General features: G+C 41.9%; 2 protein-coding genes across 3 annotated transcripts in view; one reads left to right on the top strand and one right to left on the bottom strand.

Moving 5' to 3' along the window:
• Positions 1–637: 637 nt before the first annotated feature.
• LOC122655281 lies at positions 638–1552 on the top strand. The gene is made up of 2 exons (XM_043849486.1): positions 638–958; positions 1010–1552. Exons 1-2 carry the CDS (start codon positions 638–640, stop codon positions 1550–1552), a joined length of 864 nt encoding a protein of 287 aa, XP_043705421.1.
• Positions 1553–2291: 739 nt separating this feature from the next.
• Positions 2292–24229, bottom strand: part of LOC122655616 (26S proteasome regulatory subunit 4 homolog A-like) — a 30870-nt gene continuing 8932 nt past the window's right edge. Inside the window, exons 6-8 of one of the 2 annotated variants that reach the window (XR_006331986.1) lie at positions 21123–21257; positions 7735–7740; positions 2292–2303 (exon numbers count right to left, since the gene is read on the bottom strand). Coding sequence is in view for 1 of the 2 variants with exons in the window: in XM_043849860.1 (XP_043705795.1) it covers positions 21174–21257 (84 nt within the window). In the remaining variant the exon portion in view is untranslated. Of the gene's footprint in view, positions 2304–7734; positions 7741–20990; positions 21258–24229 lie in introns of those variants that run through there. The other variant, XM_043849860.1, reaches the window with a different exon arrangement.

The following is a 24229-nucleotide window of genomic DNA, read 5'->3' as shown; positions in this document are numbered from 1 at the left end:
TAACAACACTCGATGGAGAAACAAGGAGGTGTAGCGGAACGCCAAGAATCAAGATTCTCAAATGACCAAAGTTGAACAGGCCCTGAACGAGAAAGTCTTGGAGCTCCAAGACCAGATTTAAGAAGTTATACGGGGGAAGAATCAAACCCCTAGTCATAACTTTCACTTCACCACAGATCTGGTATTCACAGATGAGGTATGGTTTGAACCTCTCCCAAAGGGGTTCAAGATGCCTACCATAGAACAATATGCAGGCACCACAGATCCGGAGGACCACTTAGAAACCTTCAAGTCCCTACTGTTCTTTCAGGGCGCCTCAGACGCAATCATGTGCAGAGCTTTCCCTTCCACTCTGAAAGGAACGGCACGATAATGGTTCTCATGACTTCCCCCATGCTCCCTTTCCAATTTTACCAACCTCAGGCGGGCCTTCTTGGCCCACTTCGTGAGCAGCAGAGTTCACAAGAAGACAGCCGCCAATCTCCTAGCCATAAAGCAGCGTCCCGATGAATCCATTAGGGGCTTTCTTACAAGATTCAATAAAGAAGCCTTAGAAGTATAGAACTTGGACCAGGTGGTGAAATTCCAGGCATTGCGCAGCGGCATTCGTGATGTCGAATTGAAAAAGTCCTTGATCATGGACGAGCCAAGGGATATGTATGAGCTTTTCTCACGCTGTGAGAAATATATCAATTTGGCCGAAGTTCTTGTGGCCGAGAAGGAAGATAAACCTGAGAAGCAAGCCCAAGAAAAGAAGGATGAGTCCACCCGAGAAGCCGATTCAAAGCTTAGCCGAGATGACAAGGACAGTAGGAGAAAGAAAGATGAAAGAAAAGCCTGGGTTCCCAAAGCCACTGATCTAGAGTCAGAACCAGTCTATACGGCCCTCACTCATACCCGAGCTCACATCCTGAATGAGATAAAGGACCAAGTGACCCTGCGCTGGCCTGCCAAGATGGTGAAACCTATGCATGAGCGCAATAAGAATAAATTCTGTCGGTTTCACTAGGACCACAGCCATGACACTGAAGAATGTAGACAGCTGAAGGATGAGATAGAAGCCCTCATACAAAGGGGACGCCTGGGCCAATTTATCAAGAAAGAGAGGGGCGACAGAAGACAAGATTATCGTGCTCGGGAGCCTGAGGGAAGACAAAGATCGTCTGCCAGGGCCGATAAGGAAGAACAAACTCGAGGTAAGCCCCACATAGAGAATGCAACCTTGAGAGAAATAACCACCATATATGGAGGATCGGGCATGGGAGGAGAAACCTCCAACTCTCGAAAACATCATGTTCGGAATGTGCTCCACACTAAGATGTCAGATAAAAGGAGGAGGATAGATCATTGCATAACCTTCTCCGACGAAGATTTGGCTGACATTCAATCTCCTCATGATGATGCGCTGGTGATCAAGATGATTATTGCCAACTGCACGGTAGCAAGAATCCTTGTGGACAAAGGAAGTTCAGCTGATATTCTGTACTACGATGCATTCAAAAAAATGCTATTAAAACCTGAGATGCTGAAGAGAGTGGAATCCCCCCTGTAGGGGTTCAATGGCACCCCACTACAGGTTGAAGGATCAATCGAGCTGCTCGCGACTGTGGGGACGGAGCCCGAGCTTGCTACGGTGAAGATGAAATTCTTGGTGGTGAAAGTGAATTCCACGTACAATGGAATATTGGGGAGGCCAGGACTCCATGCACTATAGGCGATGGTTTCCACCCCGCATTTGATGATGAAATTTCCAACCGAACATGGGATAGGAGAGTGCAAGGGAAGTCAGATAACTGCCGGGAGATGCTACAAAGGATACTTAAGAGCCAAAGGAAAGAAGCCTCAAATGCTTTTAATTAATTTGGACGACAACCGAGACGTCGTCACACAAGAAAGAAGTGAACCTGTGGAAGATCTGGTCCCCATAGAAATTGTCGAAGGAGATGCGAAGCGTACCATGCGGATAGGTACAGGGTTAAATGGTGAGAAAAGAGCTGCCCTCATAAATTTCTTGAGGGCAAATGCAGATGTATTCGCATGGTCAGTAACTGACATGCCGGGGGTAGACCGCGCTTTGGCTGAGCATAGGCTCAGCATGTACCCTACAGCCAAGCCAGTATTCCAGAAGAAGAGAACCTTCACCCCTGAGAGGCAGGAAAAAGTGATCGAGGAGGTAACTAAGTTGTTGGAGGCCAATTTCATTGAGGAGGCCATCTACCCTGAGTGGCTGTCTAATGTTGTAATGGTTCCAAAGCCCAATGGAAAGTAGCGAATGTGTATTGATTTTATCGATTTGAATAAATCTTGCCCTAAGGACTATTACCCTTTGCCTCATATTGAATAGATGCCACGACGGGCCATGAGATATTGAGTTTCATGGACGCCTATTCAGGATATAATCAGATCAGGATGTATGAACCTGATATCTTGAAGACATCCTTCATCGCGGGGAGAGATACATATTGCTATCCCGCATGCCCTTCGGGTTAAAGAACGCCGGCGCTTCTTACTAACTATTGGTGAATTACATTTTCAAGCACCAAATAGGATGAAATATGAAAGTATATGTGGATGACATGTTGGTGAAGAGCCTAAAGGCGGAGGACCATATTGAAGATTTGGATGAGGCATTTCAAGTCTTAAGAAAAAGCAAGATGAAGTTGAACCAAGCCAAGTGTGCTTTCGGTGTCACCTCAGGAAAATTCCTTGGTTTCAAGGTCTCAAAGAGGGGGATAGAGGCAAATCCTGTGAAGATTAAAGCCATACTGGAGATGCGCCCATCGGGAAGAGTTAAAGAGCTACAAGAACTCACCGGGCAGATAGCGGCACTGGGAAGATTTATCTCAGCCTCGGGTGATCGTTGCTTACCTTTTTTCAAAGCTTTGAAGAATCAAGCACAGGAGAGGGAAGCTAAGGGAACCAAGCTCACCTTCGAATGGACGGAGGAATGTCAAGCTACGTTCAAGGAATTGAAAAGGTACTTGGTGCAACCACCCCTCCTGACCAAACCTGAACCTGGGGACACATTACATCTATACTTGGCTATTACCATGGTAGTGATAAGTGCTGTGTTGGTCTGAGGAGATGGACGAGCTCAGAAACCGATCTACTACATCAGCAAAGTGCTTCTAGACGCAGAAACCAGATATATAGCAGTGTGGAGAAATACGCTTATGCGTTAGTGACAGAGGCCCGGAAGTTAAGACCATACTTCCAAGCCTACACCATTGAAGTAGTCACCAACCAACCTTTGAAGAAGATAGTAGCCAAACCTGACCATTCGGGAAGGTTAGTAGCATGGTCAATGGAGTTGGGAGAATTTGACATCCAGTACGAGCCCCGAACTGCCATTAAAGCTTAAGCCCTAGCAGATTTCATTGTAGAATGCACACTACCCGAAGAAGAAGTTCCCCCAAGCTAGGAGCCTGAGGAATTGGCAGAGGAATGGATGCTGTTTGTGGATGGTTCATCCAGCGCACATGGTTGCTGTGTGGGGCTGATACTGACAAGCCCTGGGGGTTCTTGGTACAGGAATGCGTTAAGGTTTGAATTCCAAACAACCAACAATGGGGCGGAGTACGAAGCCCTAATTGTCGGATTGAAACTGGCACAGAGTCTGATGGTTAGAAATATTGCCATCCACAGTGACTCACATCTGATAGTTAATCAGTTCAAGGGAGAAAATGACGCAAAGGAACCTCGCATGGCAAAGTACCTGAGCAAAGTGCATGACCTGATTACCAAATTCAGCCACTTCGAGATACTCTAGGTGCCCCGAGCACAAAATGCTTCGGCAGATGCCCTTTCAAGGCTGGCCACCTCAGATTTTCAAGACTTAGGCAGAACAGTATTTATAGATGTGCTTGGTGCCCCAAGCATAGAGCAAATAGAAGAGGTATTGCCAATTGAGACGTAACCCTATTGGATGGATCCTATAGTAAACTATCTCCAAGAGGGCACATTGCCTGCCAATAGGGAAGAAGCGAAGAAAGTAAGAATGAGGGCAGCCCGGTACACGATGATAGGAGGAGTACTCTATAAAAAGGTGTTTGCCATGCCCTACTTGAAATGTCTCAGACCAACTGAAGTGGAATATGTTTTGCGAGAAATACACGCAGGCATTTGTGGACAACACTTGGGGGGCATGGCACTCGCCCACAAAGTGGTCAGACAAGGATATTTCTGGCCCTATCTCCGCAAAGAAGCGATGAGTTTTGTTCGCAAATGCCTGAAATGTCAGAAGTTTGCGCCTATCGTGCGCCAACTTGCAACAGAACTCACCTCAATTTCAAGTCCGTTGCCCTTTGTGCAATGGGGCATGGACATATTGGGACCTTTCCCCAAGGCATCTGGAGGCAGACAATTTGTAGTTGTGGTTGTGGATTATTTCACCAAATGGGTAGAAGCAGAAGCTTTGGCAGTAATTTCTGCGGCAAAGGTATGGAAATTCTTCCTTCACTCAGTCATCTACAGATATGGAATACCAAGAACTCTCATCACTGACAATGGAAAACAGTTTGAGAAAAAATTTAAAGAGTTTAGTGATTAGTATGAAATCCAGCTAAGGAAAACCTCAGTTGCCCACCCCCAATCCAATGGACTAGCAGAGGCGATGAATAAAATTTTAGTAGATAGAATTAAGAAGAAGCTGGAAACAGCCAAGGGATTGTGGGTGGAAGAATTGCCTAGCATTTTATGGGCATATCGAACAACAACAAGGCTGGCAACTGATGAAATGCAATTCTACAATCTGGAAGTTAATGATGAAGAATTAAGGGTAAACCTGGACCTACTGGAGGAGATTAGAGAAACAGCTCGAGTAAAAAACACGGCTCATCAGCAGCAAACGGCACGCCACTATAATTCACAGCTGAAAGCCAGAAGATTTCACCAAGGAGAATTGGTCTTACGCAAGTTAGAAGCTTCAGATCCGTGGTCCATGGGAAAATTAGCACCCAACTGGGAAGGACCATACAGAATCTCCAAACAAGTGGCACCAGGGGCCTTTCATTTGGAGACTCTGGAGGGGGTACCCATACCATGGTCCTAGAATGCAGAAAATTTACAAAAATTCTACCAATTAGGTTAGGTTGTCTAATTTCAATTTTCGTTTGATTAAAGCAAAGTTTTTTTAAAAATGTTAGGCTACGGCCAATAAAGGTATCCTCAGTTGGTCAAACAATCAATAACAATGATCTATTGCAATTATTCTTTTCCTACATGATTATCTCTGTTACTAATGATGTGCCAGCAATTACCATAATGGTGAGTTGCACCATAAGGGCGTATCCCCAATCAAGATGATGGTCATCCGACCATAATGGTGAGTTGCACCATAGGGGCGTTTCCCTAATTAAGATGATGATCATCCGACCATAATAGTGAGTTGCACCATAGGGGTGTTTCCCTAATCAAGATGATGGTCATCAGGCCATAATGGTGAGTTGCACCATAGGGGTGTTTCCCCAATCAAGATAATGGTCATCCGACCATAATGGTGATTTACACCATAGGGGCGTTTCTCCAAAATCAAGATGATGGTCATCCGACCATAATGGTGAGTTGCACCATAAGGGCGTTTCCCCAATCAAGATGATGGTCATCCAACCATAATGGCGATTTACACCATAGGGGTGTTTTCCCAAAATCAAGATGATGGTCATCCGACCATAATGGTGAGTTGCTCCATAACAACGCTTTTCCAATTAAGAGGATCATCTGGGCATAACGGCAAGCAAAAAGAAAATGACGAAGAGCATAAGAATCAAAAGCCGATCAGAAAAAATACAAATGAATGATGCTCAAATAATGAAGATCTTTTATTGATATGTCAAAATTCTAGTACAAGTACATGGGATAATTACAACATTCAAAATTGATACAGTTACAAGGGCCAATTTATGATCGAATATGCTCAGGTCCAGATTCAACCTCAGGTAGGAGAAAACGAGGCAAACTACAGATGCGCCTAAACCATAAGCCTGATGTGCCTTGTCTTGATCCTCCCGAGCAGGACAATGAGGGGCGCAGGAAGCAGGAGCCGAGGGGTATGAAACAGGTGTAGCCATAACAACAACATCGGATAGATGGAGATCAACCCAGACATTCATGAGGCAGTTCCACCTGTTCCAAAGCGACCCCAAGACGTCGAGAGTGGACTGTTTTGCCAAATGGGAATCACCATCAGGGTGTTTGGAAGCTCCTTTAAAGCACCAAAATAGCCCTATTACCACTCCCCTACATCTGCAAGAAACGAGGAGCCTGAAGAGCACGAGCGTGACACCGCTTTAGGTCCTCCAGCACACTGCCGATGCCCAATCATCACACCTCGAATCCTTAAGAGGTTAGGGTCGGCAGGAAATAGCCCCCTCAAGACTCTCAATTTCTCTGATGTAATGTTCCCACTCCAAGCGTTGGCGAGGGCACACTACATACAGAGAAGGCCCTGAAGCCAGGAAACCCAAAGGACACTGCGTGTCGATTGAGGATCAAAGCTGTGAGGGCCAATGTCAATTGAAGATTGCAGCCGAAAGAAGCATCTTGAAGTAGGTACACCTTCAGAAACTTGCAGCCTCTGTATCTATGAAGACGCCGGCACCCAAAGCACCAGAGAAAGCTTAGAATTTTCATAAGAAAGCAGAAGGGTGATAAGCGTAAGGAACCCATGGATCCAGGAGGAACAAGAGCACAAGGAACAAAGGGCATAAGCGCCATTTAAAGGGTCTAGCGACGGTTCACATTCGAAAGAGAATATCAAGGCCCAACTACCCAAATTAAAGGGAAGTAACATCCAATGCCATGTGTCCAAACCTCGTTGGTCCGGTGCTATTCCAAAAAAGGGGAAGGGTACAAGTACGGAGGCAGCGATTCGACTTCTGCACCAGTTCCATTAATGGCGAGTTAACCAAAGCGCCAGTCAAGACGGGAGTAATAAATGTTTGCGTGGGGAATCTACCAGAAATCTCGGGGGAGGAGATTTGTGCCATAATGGATATACACGTCATGCAGAAAGGTAAACATCACTAATGCAAAGAAAGTTATTGAACCAAATAGCGTGGCAAGAAAAACCAACTGGAATCAGTATTGAAATATCACCAATGAAAATCATAATTTATTTCAAAGTAAGGGGGCAGCAGTAGCCATCCGAGGTACAATATGAACATTTATAAGTATTTGAGCTCAGGACGAGGAGGATTAGGGGGCAAAGGTCCAGGAACATTCTGAGGAGGAGGGAAAAAAGGAATCGAAAGTGAAATTGGATCTAATACAACCTCCCTTATAGGAACACAAGGGTCAAAACCTAACCTAATCTTCCCCCATTTGAAGTGGGGGGCAGCTTCATTTATCCTATTGTATAAACGTTGAGCACCCTCTAAGGCTTTATCTTCGCAGAAACGTTTGAAGACCGGCGACTGAACCACATGCTCAATGGGAAGGTTAGTTGCGGCGTACTTCTCAGCCCAAAGATAATCAGTGACGTTGTCAACAATATCTTGGGCGAACTCAAGCTTGCTCAATAGGTCTTCCTCCCAAAGCTCGAAAGATTTGAGGTAATCGAGTTCACTCTCCAAACGAGAACAGTGTTTCCTTAACACATCAATGGCCTTGGCATATGTTGTTATCCTAGACTGGTATTCCTTCTCTCGCTCTGAAGCATCAACTGGCGCAATACCGCGCAAGGGAAGATTATCCTAATAAAAAGAAAAAAGGTTATGGTTGGATACATGAGAACACGGATAATAAGTGAATCATGGTCATCCTTCATTACAAATCTCAATGGCACAGGCTTACACTTCCATTGGTTAAAAAAAAAAAAAAAAAAAGAGAAAAAGGGAGAGAATGAAACAACGACATATAACAAAAGGCAGGAAAGCTAAACTACAGGAACATTCTTAGCATTTGGGACGGCTTGGGTGACGATCGAGACATCAACAGGGGCTGGCAGGGAATCCTCATTTCTCTGCTCAATGCTTTGGTCAGTAGCTTGCTCCGGGATCGTCTCGCTTGGGGCCTCAACCCCAACCTGCCCAGGCACGGCAACGGCAGTCTCCCCTGTGCCAACTGAGGAGCCTTGACCATCAACCGTGGTCCCAACCGTTGAAGGAATTACAGAAGAGGAAGATGGACAAGGAATGTCCAAATGGCCAACTGAGGACGCAGGCTTGTAGGCACCAGACTTCAACCGCACAAGCATATTTTGCACCTCGGATATACCCTCGAAGTTAAAATCTGGTTGCCTCTCTTTTACTTGCTGCCAAATAGAGTAGGCTGTTTTTAACAAGGCCAAAGAGGCTGTAGACATATGACTGATCCTGTAGGCCTCAGAATTGAGGTATTCGTCGACAGCCTTGGCCCCCACTTTCTTGATTTGGGCCTTCAGAGTAGCAATCTCAGCCTTCTGATTTTGGATCAGTTGCTCCTTCTCGGTCAGCTTTCCTTTGACCTTTGTATAAGAAGCAGAAGAAGACTTAGGCTCCTTCTCCGCTTGCTTTCGCTTCTCTTCAGCATCCGCCAACCCTTTCTCAGCAGTCTCTTTTCTTGCCTTAAGGTCCGCAACCTCAGTCTTCAACAGGTAAATCCGTTCATCACTATCCCGAGCGGCCTTCTTCAAATCTAGCATTTCCTTCTCTGATTTCTCGTACACCGCGGTGATTTTTCTTTTACACTCCACTAGCCCGGAGAAGAAGGCAAGTGCCTGGGGCAGAAAAGAAAATCAACAGATAGAAAATGGGGCGTAATTAAAATACAAGATGAGAATAGAATGTCACCTCGTAGGTCCATGCGAGAGTTGACTTCTCCAGCGTGTCATCATCCATCTCGGACAGCCAATCTTGGTTGGCTGGAGGAATACAGTTCAAAGCCAAGTTCTCAGTAGCAGCGACACTACAGATCACCCTCTGGTCGTTACTGATCGATCACCTAGGGACGAATAAGTCCACGTTTACTTTTTCTTTCCCCTTGTTCTTCTTCGTCTTATCCGAGGGTGGTGGATCCTTGAGAACTAAAGATGATTCCTCCTCCTGCCGCCTGATCAGACCAGAAGAGGAAGTCTTCCCCTTATCTGAAGAATCTCCAATTTTGACACTTTGGGAAGGCGTAGGAGGAACTTTGGAGGGATCCTTCTTCGAATGGCCCTTATCATGCTCGGTTGGGAGCGCCTTTCTCTTCCTACTCTTATCTGGAGGAGGGAGAACCACATCCCCAGCCACTTGAAGGTTTTCGCTCTCCATAAATGCAGTAAGAGAATCCAGGGGAAATTCCACTACAAAAAATGAATAAATAAATAAGGTGAGAAAAATCCAGACACGCACGGGAAACCACGGGGAAGACGAAAAGAGGAGTTCCCGAGATGCTCACCCCTCTCCAATTTGTTCATATCCAGAGCATCAATGGCCCCAGCTTTGACACGACTCCTGTGAGCCATCATCTTCTCTAAGGTTAGCTGATCTTCAGAGTCCAAGAGGGGAATCCTATTCCCCATCGTGGTATTGGGATAGCCCCATACGGTGGGGCACTTGGGCCCTTCACAAGCCGCCCAGAAGAACCTCTGCTTCCAGCCATGAATGGCCGATGGGAGGGGACCCACAATTGGAACATCCCTCTGACGGAGGTAATACCACCCCGGATGACCACTATTTTGATTCAAGGTGAAACATCTAATGAACAAAGCAGGAGAAGGACGTCTGCCCAGCTGAGTACACCTAATAATAAAAGCCCCCACACATCTCCAGCGGTTGGGGACTAGTTGACTGGGGGCAACCTTATAATGTCTAAGGAGCCGAGCGACGAAGGAAGGAAGGGGATATTGAAGCCCTGCTTCAAAGGCATCTAGAATCAGACCCACCTCATGACGTTGCGGTTGATTTAACCTATCTCCAGGGGATGGGACCCTGAGAATTACAGATTCTGGGATGGCATAGACATTTCGGATCTCCAACAAGTTATACTCTGTCAGGATGGAAGGAATATCATCCACCCCTTTCCCAATGGTGGGATCCTGTTGGGGTTGGCGAACCCGATATCCCCTTCTACCTAGCAATTTCTTGGAGGAACGACTAGAAGCAATGGCAGACGCCCCAGAAGAACTCCTAGGAACCAGTATGGGAATCCTAAAACTTGCAGCCTCCGCTAGGGAGGATCGAGATGGAGCCCCTCGGGATCCTTCTAGAGCTATTCCATGATACAACTTCTCCCCCTCGTCCAATAGGGACTCTACCTCTGGATTAGATTTCGAGGTTGAACTTTTCTTGGACTTCCCCATTTCCCCAAGATGAATAAAAAACACAGTTCAATGAAGGAAAAAGATAAAAAGAACTTACTTGGGACAAGAAAGGTACAGTCGAAGAAAAAGAAAGCACTGATCGAAGTGACTGCAGAAGCCTCAAGAAATGTCTTTAACAGAGAAACTCAAAAGCGATCAAGGAAGAAAAGAAAGGGAAGGCAGAACACTCTATACCCTTGGGTACATCGGCATACCCCTCATAAAATCTAACCATTCAACTCCTCACGAACGATCCAGATCTCAAGAAGAGGAAAAGACCGCCTTTATCAAAGAACATTGGGAAAGCAAAAAAGTTTAAATTCAAACTTTATGACATCCCATCAATTACCTCTCAAAAAGTGTGAAAAACATAAGATATTTCGCTCCCACGTGCAAACTGCAGCTAGTGGCGGCACGATTATAAAAGGCCTACGGAGGATAAAAATGTCCTAAAGAAGAAATGATGTCAAAGAGAATTGATCCATAAGTTACCAACATCACCAACACACGACCCGAGCTCCACTCAATCCCGCACGGGATACCGAGGATAAATATACTCCCTATACCTTACCAAGGATAAAGGGAGTAGGGGGCAAATGATACACCATATTCTGTACACCAATCTTAGTCCTACACGTGGCCAATCTTGGACCACAAGCAAGATCAATTCAGAAGCGTGCCTAAGAAGAACCACGCTTATGACGGTTACGGGGGTAGGCCCACTAAGGCAGTTATGTAACCACTAAGTAGAGGTCCCAGGTGCTCCGAGAATCACCAGATCCCGAGATCTAAGGAAGATGGTGGTTTGAGTGGGAGTTTCCTAAATCCATGCTCCCAGAAAAGGAAACAACAAAAGAGGAAGGATTGTCTTAGATCCCCCAACCATTATAAATAAGGAGCTTAGACGCTCATGTAAGCTAATTCAATAATCAATAAAGAAATTTCATTACTTCACAATGTCGACTTCGGTTTTTTCCCAATTTTACTAGTTCAGAACTAGTCTCATAGTTGTGTCATTGGAGAATATCTCTCCGGCAGATTTCTTCACACAACACTTACCATTACCAATAGTTCTAAAAACCATAAGAAACTAATGTTTTGAATAATTTCAAAATGGTCAAAGAAAGTAGCTTTGAAAAATTATCAAAATACCCATGGTAGGGTTGACCGCATTAAAGGTTAGCCTTTTATACCTTAAAGTTAGTCCACACTTTATGATTAGATGTATTTCATCATTAACTCAAAAATGGTTTAAAAGGAGTTGATTTGCCTATTATTTTATGTAAGATTTCTTTTTTAACTATGTGGGACCTACATTAAAACAAATTTCACAACCTATTTTTTGGTCACAATGGTTTTAAATTTTTATATCATTAGAAAGTACTCGAAAAGGTATGTGTCTGGCCCCTAGAGAGACTTGGTGGTGGGATGACGAGGTTCAAGTAACCATTAAGACTAAGAAATATCATTTTAAGACCTAGCAAAGGGCTAACAAGGTAGAGGATAAAGTGAGATATTATGCGACTAGAAAAGAAGCTATGAAAATTGTGGGGAAAGCAAGAGCGAAGAAATATGATGACCTCTATGAAAAACTTAATACAAAGGAAGGGAAAAAAGCAATTTATCAGATAGTTAAAATAAGAGAAAGGAAGAGCAGAGATTTGGACCATGTTAGATGCATTAAGAGCGATGATGGTAGAGTACTAATACGATATGAGGACATTATGAAGAGATGGGGTGAATATTTTTACAACCTACTAAATGGAGCTACCATGACTGATAGGATGGTTTCAGAAGCAAAGAGGAATAGTCTTGAAGCCAGCACACGTCATGGACATCTATAACGATTTGACGAGATTGAAATTAAAGAGGCCCTACGAAAAATGAAGGTAGGTAAAACACCGGGACCGGATGAGATCCCAATTGAAGTGTGGAAGAGCTTAGAAGTTCGGCGGGTATCTTGGCTAACCAAGCTGCTTAACAAGATTTTGAGTCTAAAGAAAATGCCAGATGAATGGAGGAGAAGCACTGTAGTTCCGATTTATAAGAAGAAAGGTGATATTCAAAATTGCAATAACTATAGAGGCATAAAACTAATGAGTCATACCATGAAATTATGGGAAAAAATCATTGAAGCCCACCTAAAAAAGAGAAACTAATATATCGGAGAACCAATTTGGTTTTATATTAGGGAGATCAACGACAGAACCTATTTACCTTCTGAGGCAGCTTATGGAAATATTTAGAGCTTACAAAAAGAACCTCCATATAATCTTTATCGACCTAGAAAAGGCCTATGATAGAGTCCCTAAAGAGATCATCTGGCATGTCCTAGGGAAGAGAAGGAGCTCCAGTAACTATGTGGATATAATTAAGGACATGTATGAGGGTATGGTGACAAGTGTCAGAACTGCAGAGGGCCAAAGTAGTGAATTCCCTATTACAATTGGGTTACACCAAGGATTAACTCTAAGCCCTTATTTGTTTGCACTCATCATGGATGATTTAACCAGACACATCCAAGATGAGGTCCCTTGGTTGTATGCTTTTAGCTGATGATATTGTTTTGATAGATGAGACAGTGGAAGGGATTAATGCAAAGTTGGAGCTATGGAGATCAAGCTTGGAATTACGAGGTTTTAAGTTAAGCAGAACAAAGACAGAATATATGATATGTAACTTCAGTCAAACTAGGAGAGGTGATGAAGTGGTGAAACTTGAGGAGCGAGAGTTACCCCAAAGCGAATGCTTTAGATACCTAGGATCAACCATTAACAAAGAAGGTGATATAGAGGATGATGTCTCCCACAGAATTAAAGTAGGATGGCTGAAGTGGAGAGGTGCTTCGGGAGTGTTATGTGACAAATGCATGCCTGTTAAGCTTAAGGGGAAATTCTATAGGACAGTAATATGACCGGCCATGACTTATGGGGCAGAATGTTGGGTAGTTAAAAGAGTAATATAGATAAGATGATTGTAGCAGAGATGAGGATGTTGAGAAGAATATGTGGCAAGACCAGGAGAGCTAGAGTAAGGAATGGTTGTATTAGAACCGAACTAGGAATTGAACCAATCCAAGAGAAGCTCCATGAGAGCCGCTTGAGGTGGTATGGTCATGTACAACGGAGCCCTTTGGATGCACCGGTAAGGAAGAGTGACCAAATTCAGTTTGACGGAGCTAAAAGAAGTAGGGGCAGGGCTAAATTGACTATTGGAGAAGTGGTAAGAAATGATATGCATGTGGTAGCGCTCGATCCTAGTATGACCACAAATAGAGTTGTTTGGAGAACAAAGACCTGTGTAGTCGTGTGTAGTCGACCCCTTGTAGGGAATTGTTCCTGGGATGCTGCTTTGACTACTGCTTGGACTTCTTTCTTTACTTATTGTCTTTTTATACTTCCTTTTACTCCTCTTACTTGTTTTTACTTCTCTTATTTCTATTACTGTCATAGTCTCTATCGGAAGCATGTAGCTAACCCCATTTAGTTGGGATAAGGTTATGGTTGTTGTTGTTAAAAAGTACTCGAATAGATATTTTCAGCGACATTTGGATTGCAAAAATTGGACATACAGTTTGAAAATTATGTTTTTTCAAGACTTTAAAGCAAACTAAAAGAAACTGGGTGGACCCCGATCCAATTCTGTCCGAACCAAACTGATCCGGGTCTAACACCAAATGGACCTAATCTGACTTTGGGCAAGGCTTGGCTGATTTTCAGCCCAAGCCCATCCGGTGTTGGGCTGAGCTCATTAAGTGGTGGCCCGTGTTTCTTCACCTTTTTTATTTTATTTTTGGATTTCTAGAACTCCGATTGAGCTTAATAGGATGCTTTGAAATCGTTTTTCAATATATAATGATTAATTGGTCTCTTCAGAAATATTTTGATTGGTTATTATATGGTTAAACGTGTTCAAATCTCTCTTGGATCAGATTGAACGCATCATACTCTATTTTGAGCCATTGATTTATGTTGACCATATCTTATCCAATATTCAAAATACTTTAGACAAGTTTGGTATCAAAACTAAGATAAGAGGAACAGAAAAGTCATATGACCAGTTCATACAGGATTTATTTTTTCATTTTGGAAGAGAGTTCTCTGTGGGGGAGTGTACTGTCCATGTCCAAACATAGAGGGGGCAAAATGGCCGCCCCACCCCTATAAAAGGCAAAATCTCACCTCCATGATGCCAATGCTCGTTCTCATTGGTCCATGTGCACGCAGGGGCCACGGTCCCCCACAAATAACACCAACCCTTTTCTTTTTTTTTGGGTATCTGGAAGTTATTGAAGGGGGTGTTGGTAGTAAAGGGAATTGAAACAATTTATCAATCTTGATGATTCATAAACTTTCTGCTCGACTGACAGAGAAACAGATTGGCATCTTTTCTTGTCTTGTCCCTTGTCAAAGAGGATATCAGTGACAAGGATATGGGTTACAAACTGAATTCCTCCAAGGAAAAAGCATCCTTGGCCTGTTACATACTTTATTAATGACCAAACCGCCTTTGATTCAACATAATTCTATCTTTATGGCTGTTTTTGCAATCACAAATTATTTTTTATGGCCTACCAAGAACCGATGTATCTTTTCTCATTGTCGGCCAAATCCAAATATGGTTATGCATAATATAGATTGTTGGATTATTGATCAAAACTTATTGCCTTTTCAAAACCTTACTGACACTAACTTCTCCATATCAAACATCTTTACATACTTGCATACCATATCCCAGCTAGCTGACTAAGCTTTTGTTATACTTGGCAACAAAAAGACTATTATTACTTCTATGGATTTTGGTTATGCAGGGAATGCACAAGAGACAGAAAGCTCGGAGAATGATCCTGAGGCTGTAAAAAGCAAAGTCTTTAGGGATCTGCAGGCTAGACATCTGAGGCAGGCTAGACATCTGAATTGATTGCAAAGAGATAGTGACTTGGATGATTCAATCCACTTTTCAATGGTCATGGGAAGCCTTTACTTTCTTGTTAGACATTAAATTTTCACTTAAGACATTCAAGGATGTATATATTATTACAAACAATAGATCTTCAATTGAACCGGCCGGTTCACAGAATAGGTGTAAGAGCCCACTCTACTAAGTTTAGATCTGACCACTTGAAAACTATATCCTTGTTTTAGATTTAGTACTGATTTCTTTTTCTCCTACCAAAAAAATATATGAGTTTTTAGGCACGTGGTTAGCATGGTTCTTATGCCTAACAAAAAAACAATTCCTTTATGCAATTAAAAGACCATTTAGCCCCTAATCAAATCAAAAATCACATCCAAACCAATGCTTTTGTACGCATTTGCATTGGCTACCACACTGGTGCAAGGGCAACTCAAGACTGACTTAATGCTCACATTTGAACCACTAGTTAAGCCTCGAGCTCAATTCTATTATATGTATTACATGGGAATACCTGCCAATATTGACCAGGCTCAAGCTGAACTGTGATGCTTCGACTGGATTCAACAAAGATATGACTGGCATTGGTTTCATAATCAGGGGTACGCAAGGAAATCCTTTGATAGCGGTGTCTGAACCAATACACTTTGCTTCTATTCTACAGGGGGAAGGTCTCTATTAGAGCGGGGATGCTTCAGGCGATAGCAGAAGGGTTCAACAATATCATCATTGAATCGGATAATTAGGAGCTGTTTCATGTTCTAGTTGGAAAGAACCCCCCCCCCCCCCAACCCCACTGCTGGAGGTGATTCACTTGGCAAAGGACATACACTATCTATCTTCTTTCTTTCTTCAATGAAATTTTGTCTTTATTCCAAGGACTATCAACACTGTAGGTAATACCTTGGCACCAAGGGCAATGTCTCTGGAGTGTAAGACACTATGGCCCATTTCCTCTCCATGGCTTGTTCATGTTTGTAACAAGGACTCCATAAGCCCTTCACTCTTTTCTCAATAAACAGTTTGCTACCACACAAAAAAAAAAAAAAAAAAAAAAAAAAAAAAAACTCATTCAAGTCCATTAGCTGTTAGAGTAGGGCCTACTCGCGCTGGGCTAAAGTAAGCGAGAGGTAGGAAGGATGACAAAAAATGGAAACACCCACAAGGGTTAGGTTACAACAACATCATAGCCTCTCCTTTTTCGCAATCCATAATTTCCATTTCTATCATCGAAGGAGCAAATTTGGCTTGAACTATATACAACCCTATAAAAATTTTATCTTAGAAATCTAAGCCCAGGAAGTAATCCATCTGACAATGTACAGAAAAACCCTACCCATAACCTAATGAGGTCATATACCAAACCAAACTCAACAGAGCCAGGGCCAGAAATAATTCCCAAATGGAGTATTTAGAGTATCAAATGGTAATTCACATCAAAACGAGCAGAGGTCTAAACTGAAGCAAGCATTGTTCCCCTTGTAAGCAGGGTTCAAATGAAACAGTGTAAAGAACCAACCATCTATTTATGATCATAGGCAAAATCAGCACAGAAGATAATAATACCCTTAGACAACATGGAGCAATACAAGAAAGAAGCACTTGAAAGGATGGGTGTCTGAACAGAATTAAAAATTTACGAGACTGAAACAGTTCAGTATCAAGTACCTAACATCATCTTGGTAGAATGACAATCTTGAAATTTAGAAGAAAAAACCAAACATATCTTAGATGTATATATGCTTCATAGGTCGGCCTTTAAAAGCATGTAGTTGAAGCAGAACAAAGACAATTGGAGGAGCTTGCTCAAGTAGAAGCAGTAAACGCTTCTCACTGAATGCCTTCTGCATAGAGCTCCTTATAACCCCTTTCTTCATGCCTCTCCAGAGCTCATTTGTAGGCATTAGTGTTGTGCAACTATCAATGTCTACAGCAAAAAAGCCAGCCCAAAACTAACTACTACTACTACTATTACTACTAGGGGCGCCCTTTCATTACTAATGCAATACCCTCTTAAAGGTTCTACATTATGGCCACTCTATTAGGTAAATTACTCCTTCCTGCAGTCAAATGAGCTATTTGGCATGAAAACTGTAACTACTAAGGCTCTGTTTGTTTCGACAGGTAAAATTTTACTTGAAAATTCACTTCAAAAAATTTGACTAACTAAATTTTACATGTATAAAAGTTTTCCATGCTTGTTTTGCATGGAAACAAACATTGAAAAACTTTTCAACATGTAAAATTTTATATTTATGAAGTAAAATTTACCACAAACAAACAGAGCCTAAATGAAAACTAAATTTACAAAAAACAGACAGATGTCATCAAAGATAAGCTTCTCCTTAGGTTTTCTGGGCATCTCTTTCAATTTTTTTACTATCGTCCAGCCTTCTAGTATATTCAACTTTAACAGTTCATGGAAATACCAGATGAAGGATTCTTCAGTCAGCTCTTTTGAAGGAACATCTGTTTTTGCTAAGAAGAGCTTTGAACACCTCGCATACCAATATCCCAGACATATGCAGTTGTTTCTTTTTGCTGTGGCGATGGGTTTCTAGCATGCTTTTTCTTCAGTGATAATCATGGTTACTTGAATATCATGGACACCAAGAATTCAATTATCCAAAAAGGACACCAAGAACTAAATAGACATGCAAAGCCAATTAACAGTAAGAGCCAACCAAGTTTTCTACATGGGAAACACAATGAAGCGACCAACTTAGGAGCGCACAATCAGGAAAATTACAATCATCAATCAGAATGATTTGCAAGCTGTTAGCAAAACAAAGAATGAGAAAAAGAGAGAATGACTTAAGTGAGTTGAGACTCTCCTCAATCCCTCTATATAGATTTCATTAATTAGGACAGAATTACAAGTATACCCTCCATAGCCGACTATGATAGCTAAGGAGGGAAATAAAGAAACAAAGTAACAGAGGAAATGCCCAAAGTACCCTTATCGGGTTACATAACTTAACACTCCCCCTCAAGTTGGTGCATATATATCATGCATGCCCAACTTGACTAAACTAGGATGAAACAGCTTTCCACTTAGCCCTTTGGTGAAGACATCTGCAAGTTGATCTCCTGACTTCACAAAGGGTATACAAATCTATCCACTTTCTAACTTTTTCTTGATGAAGTGTCTGTCAATCTCCACATGCTTAGTTACAATCATGTTGCACTGGATTATGAGTAATGCTGATTGCCGCTTTATTGTCACAGTACAACATCATTGGATGAGGAAGAGAACCACCAATATCTTGGAGCAAACTCTGAAGCCCTAATAGTTCACATATGCCCTGGGCCATGGCGCGGAACTCTGCTTCAGCACTGGACCTAGCCACCATGTTTTGCTTTTTACTTCGCCATGTGACAAGGTTACCTCCGACAAAAGTACAATAGCCTGAAGTAAACTTTCTGTCGGGGTTACTACCCCAGTCAACATCTGTGTAAGCCTCAAAGCGGAGATGATCATGTGGAGATAAGAGAATCCCCTTCCTTGGAGCTGACTTCAAGTAGTGGAGAATACGAAGAACAGCAGCCATATGGGTAGAGTAGGGATCATGTATGAACTGACTGACCAAACTAACAGCAAATGCAATGTCTGGTCTCGTGTGGGAGAGACAGATCAGTTTTCCCACCAACCTGTGATAGTGCCCCTTATCAACTGGATCACCATCCTTCTTTTGTAGTCGAGTAGTAGCCTCCAAAGGGGTGTCACATGGGTGACATCCTAACAAACCAGACTCTGAAAGTAAGTCTAGAACATATTTCCTTTAGGAGAGGAAGATGCCTTTGGGGAACAGGCAATTTCAATCCAAAGAAAGTACTTGAGTTGTCCTTGGTCCTTAATTTCCAATTCTCGGCCCAAGAATGTCTTTAGGTGAGAGGCTTCCTCTGCATCATTGCCAGTCAACACTATGCTATCGACATAGACTATAAGAAGAGTAAACTTATCTCCATTCCGCTTGATGAACAAAGTGTGATCAACATTGCTCTGTTTGTATCGAACAGAGATCATTGCTTTATGGAACCTGCCAAACCAAGCCCAAGGAGATTGTTTCAACCCATATAATGCCCTCTTCAGTCTACAAACCTTCCTATGAGTCTTGTCACAAGAAAAACCTGGAGGGACCTCCATATAGACTTCCTCCTCCAGTTCTCCATGAAGGAATGCATTTTTGACATCCAATTGCTGCAAATCTCAGCCAAGATTGACAACATATAATAGCAAGACCCGAAAGCTGTTCAACTTTGCCACTGAGGCAAATGTCTCCTAATAATCAATGCCATAGGTCTGGGTTAAGCCCTTGGCCACCAGCCTGGCCTTATATCTATCCAATGTTCCATCAGGCTTCTGCTTGACAACAAATACCCATTTGCAACCCACTGTTTTCTTGTCCGAAGGAAGAACCACCAGCTCCCAAGTCTCATTTTTTGATAAGGCCGCCATCTCTTCCAATATGGATGTCTTCTACTTTGGATCTGCTATTGCCTCCTGCCATTTTTGAGGAATAGAAACAAAGGAAAGAGAGGACATAAATGCATAATAGGAAGGGGACAAAACATCATAGGAGACAAAATTGGTGATAGGATGTTGGGTACAAGATCTAACGCCCTTACGGGTAGTAAGAAGTAGCCCAACAAGGAAGGAAGACCCAATGCACTCAACCAAGAGAAACCAGAAACCTTAAGATCAATAAAGGAGATAATCGATCTTAAAAGGCAATTTATCAAACACCTAGTAGGCACTTTGAAAGATCACAGAATCTGAGGCTGAAAGTAAGGTCGAAGATTGCTCTTGATGGTAGTAAGCTACTCTGAAGGAATCAGCACCAACAAGAAGTGCAGCTGCTCTAATCAAGTAGTCGATTAGAGTTAGGGTTTTGGAAAGAAAAAACTGAAAAGAAAACGGAAGAAGAAGATCGATGAGGGTAGCATCTTCAAGGAAGAATGGAATTTAGTAATGGCTGCTGATTAGGATTGAAGAGAAAGAATCTCGAATGCAAAGGGATCTCCTCCAAAGCCTAGCAGCAAAAAAAGAAGCCCAACCCAAAAGTCGATAAATCTCAGGGTTTTGAAAAAACCTAAAAAGAAGTGACCGATTGGAATAAGAGGCAAATCAGAAGGTTTTGACGGAGGGATATGTTGCAAATGTGATGCAGGTGAAGATCCAATAGAGGGAAGAAGGGCCTATAAGAGAAAGTAGGCTAAATCTTCAAGGATTTGGAACTCTTCAGTACCGCAGAGGGAGGCAGCATCCATCGAACAGATAAAAGTGTCAAAACATAAGAGAAAAAAGAGGTAGGGGTGAGGGCAGCAACTAGATCGTAAGCTCACCTCATTAGCGCTGCCCTAAGGTGAAGGATGAAAACCAAGAGAAGGAGGAGGGAAGGGACCAAAGGCAGAAGAAAGGTAAAAGAAGGGAAGAGAAGAGATGGAGGGTTTGGGAGATTGGATCAGCATAGGGTTAGCTCTGATACTATATTAGCTAAACAGAAAATGAGAAAATGAGAGAATGACTTGAGTGAATTGAGACTCTCCTCAGTCCCTCTATATAGATTTCATTAATTAGGACAGAATTACAAGTATACCCTCCATACCCGACTATGATAGCTAAGGAGAGAAATAAAGAAACAAAATAACAGAGGAAATGCCCAAAGTACCCTTATCGGGTTACATAACTTAACACAAGCAAAATTGCCCATAATGTGGAACTCTAAAAAGCAGTCCACAAGACTATATAAGCATGCATATAATGGGAATAACCATAAATCAGATTGGTTTGCAAGTAAAATAGTGCATGATGTGGTTCCCTAAAAGGTAGTCCACGAAACTAAATGAGCATCATGGGTGTTAAGAGAAAGATGACAATCTTCTTGTATTAAGAGACAAACATTCGGGAACAAATTGAAATAGCCCATCATGAAATGTAACCCTCAAAAGCAAAGCAGTACATGTAGACAACACCAAAGTCCATCGACTGGTGGGCTTACATGTAGAGTCCTTCTGGCACCCCTTCCTTTTTCTTGAACATCACCTTGTCTTTAGCCTTCTTGAAATCTGGATGTGTCACCTGAAGCATCAAAATATAATAGAAAAATTAGAATTGTCGCACTTAATAAATGATCCTAACAAACCTGTCATGCTCATGCATCCAGCTCCCCTATAAACCCTACACTTAAATACATAACAAAAAAAATGGCCAAGTATGCAGTCCTCAATTCGAACTCAGTATTTTCAACTCATTATCTGGAAATTCAGAATGGCAGAAAAAGAAAGACATAAGAGTAACGGTTAAATGTATGTCAACTAGAGTATCAGTCCTGTGGGTCCTGACAGATAAATATGGATCCTGCCAAGTCCAAATTGGAGGATCTGTCATATGATATCACAAGCAATCCTAATTAGGACTGCATGTACGCAGTTAGAATGTGATGCAGAACAGGTTGTGGTGTCCTTGTCACAGACCATACTAGCAACTGTTTGCTTCTCTAGACAATTTGGTTCATATTTCATATGCTCACCATATTGGGGTCAAGGTTCGAGAACTCGCGAGATCTCGCCGAGTTTCTCGGTTTTGGGCAATACCGAGTCGAGTTACTAGTCGGTTCCTAAAAGTGCAATTTCTCGGCCTTACCGAGATCTCGGTGATATCTCGAAGGTTAAAATCAAGATATTTTCAATACAAAAAAAACAATATCTCGCCGAGATCTCGGCGATATCTCGGTTGGGCCCAAAAGTGCTATTTACTTGTATTCAGCCCAATTTTCACCCAAAAACCCATTTCCAACATAAGAGAGAGCAGGAACAGAACTCGATAGGCTCTAAACCAAGGGGAAAAACACCTCTCCTTCAAATTTCTTCTTCTTTCTTTCGATTGTTGGATGGAATGCACTGTTTGGAGTTAGATTGAAGTGCCAAAGTGAAGATTCAAGTGCCAATTTGGAGCATCATCACCTATTTGCAAGATTTCAAAGGTGTTTTCTATTTCTTCCCCAAATCTATTTTTTCCAAAAAAAATTTTTGTAATCCTTGTTAGATTCATGTGGTTTTAATATATGTTGAACATCTTTGCCCGATCTATCACTTCATGGAGTCGGATTTTTTTTTCAGTTAATAAATTATTTATTATAATTTCTGGAAAAATAATTTGAAAAAAGAAAATGAAAAAAATAGGATGAATAGTGATTGTTTGAAAATGATTTTGATATATGTTAAACTACTTGGGATGCTCTACAGCCCCATGGATTAATTTTTTATTTTCACCCATTAAAAAAATTATTTTATTTTTCAGATTTAATAAATATATTATAAAAATTAAAAATATATATATAATATTAAGGAAAAATACTTATTGCTTATGAAAAATTATGTACAGCATATGTACATAATATTCAATTTCAAATGGTGTCAAATTCATCATTACATTATATTTTTCTTATACTTTAAGGTATAAATAGTTTTAAAAAAAATTCAAAATATTATTTTTAATTAACAAATAAATACTAAGGTTAGGGGATAAATAAGAGATAGTTATTTTATAGTTCTAGTAGCTTGACATTACGTTTAAGAGTTATGAATAGCATACTTTAAGTCTTGAATACCTTACTTTAAGTGATCCATGGTTATTAATACATGCTTTTTTATGTAACAGTGTAAAACATAAGACATTTTGTATACAATGTCTGATATAGCATGGCAACATGAAGTTCCCATGTCCGCAGACAAAAAGAAGTCCAAATGCAATTATTGTGGGAAGTTGCTATCTGGAGGAGCCACCAGGTTAAAGCAACACTTGTCTGGTACAGGCAAGGATGTTTCATCATGCCCAAATGTTCCTATCCAAGTGAAAGTGGCAATGACACAACATTTGAAAGGAGGAAGATTAAAAAAATCTGAGAGGGAAAGAATGCAACAAGAGTTTAATGAGGCAATACTAGAGAGGGCTGGTGCAGAGGTCCGTGGTGGAGATGATACTGACATTTGCGGAGATGATACTGACATTGGGCCTCCACCTAGTGAGTTTCAATCAAAGGCTGAATGGAGAATTTACCAGCAGACTTTGGCTGAGAGTAGACAGTTTTCATTTTGATAATATACGAGCATATGAGCAAGCAAGAGGAGCTGGTGGATCTGGCTCAGCTGCACCAGTGCAAGAAGATGAGAGGAGGAGAAGCACTGGGACAAGAAATATACCACGACCCCAAACCCGACCACGAGTACAAGGTCCAGAACCCATTTTTGAGCAGGATCCCACCACTTTTAGGCAACAAGATGCCTACCAGCCAACCATCCCACAAGTATTTGGTGGTAAACAAGAGAAAGCACGAAAAGCCTTCAGCAAGTTCATGCTTTACCATGGCATTCCAGCCAATGTAGCACAAGGAACATACTATAATGCATTCCTTGATGCTGCAGGGAAGGCTGATGCAGGATGGAAGGGACCTTCACCATTTGAATTATACAATGTGTATTTGCCTCAGGAGGTAGAGGAGCTAAAAGAATACATTGATGGTTTGAAGCCAATGTGGGAGACATATGGGGTTACTCTTATGGCTGATGGTTGGACTGGACCTACTAAGTTGTCCATCATAAATTTCATGGTAAGTTGCAATGGAAAGACTATATTCTTGAAGTCTATCGATGCATCAAAGCATATAAAGGATGCATCATACTTGTATAAGGAGTTGAAGCAAGTGGTGGAGGAGGTAGGACCAAGGAACGTTATCCAAATTGTGACGGATAATGGTTCCAATTATAAAAAGACTGGAGAGAAGTTGATGAATAAGAAGAGTAAGAGGATCCGGCTCTTTTGGACCCCATGTGCAGCCCATTCTATTGATTTAATGCTGAAAGACATGGAGAAAAAGACTTTGGTGGCAGATGTGGTAAATAAGGCAAGACAAGTGACAACTTTTGTGTACAACCATTCTTATGCTTTAGCCTTGATGAAGGAGAAATGCAATGGAGATTTAGTGAGGCCTGGTGTCACTCGATTTGCCACCAATTACATTGCGTTGAAGAGCTTTCAGAGTAAGGCGATAG

This window comes from Telopea speciosissima, chromosome 3 (assembly GCF_018873765.1).
Source record: "Telopea speciosissima isolate NSW1024214 ecotype Mountain lineage chromosome 3, Tspe_v1, whole genome shotgun sequence".
Lineage (NCBI taxonomy): Eukaryota > Viridiplantae > Streptophyta > Magnoliopsida > Proteales > Proteaceae > Telopea > Telopea speciosissima.
The sequence above is the reverse complement of the archived record's forward strand: the minus strand, read 5'-3'. Positions and strand labels throughout refer to the sequence as shown.

What these genes read in the sequence shown, in the direction of transcription:
- LOC122655281 (XM_043849486.1), top strand. Translation starts at nt 638, where the DNA reads ATGGACGAGCCAAGGGATATGTATGAGCTTTTCTCACGCTGTGAGAAA. An exon ending in TGCGCTGGCCTGCCAAGATG is followed by an intron (nt 959 to 1,009) that starts GTGAAACCTATG and finishes CGGTTTCACTAG; the next exon opens with GACCACAGCCATGACACTGA.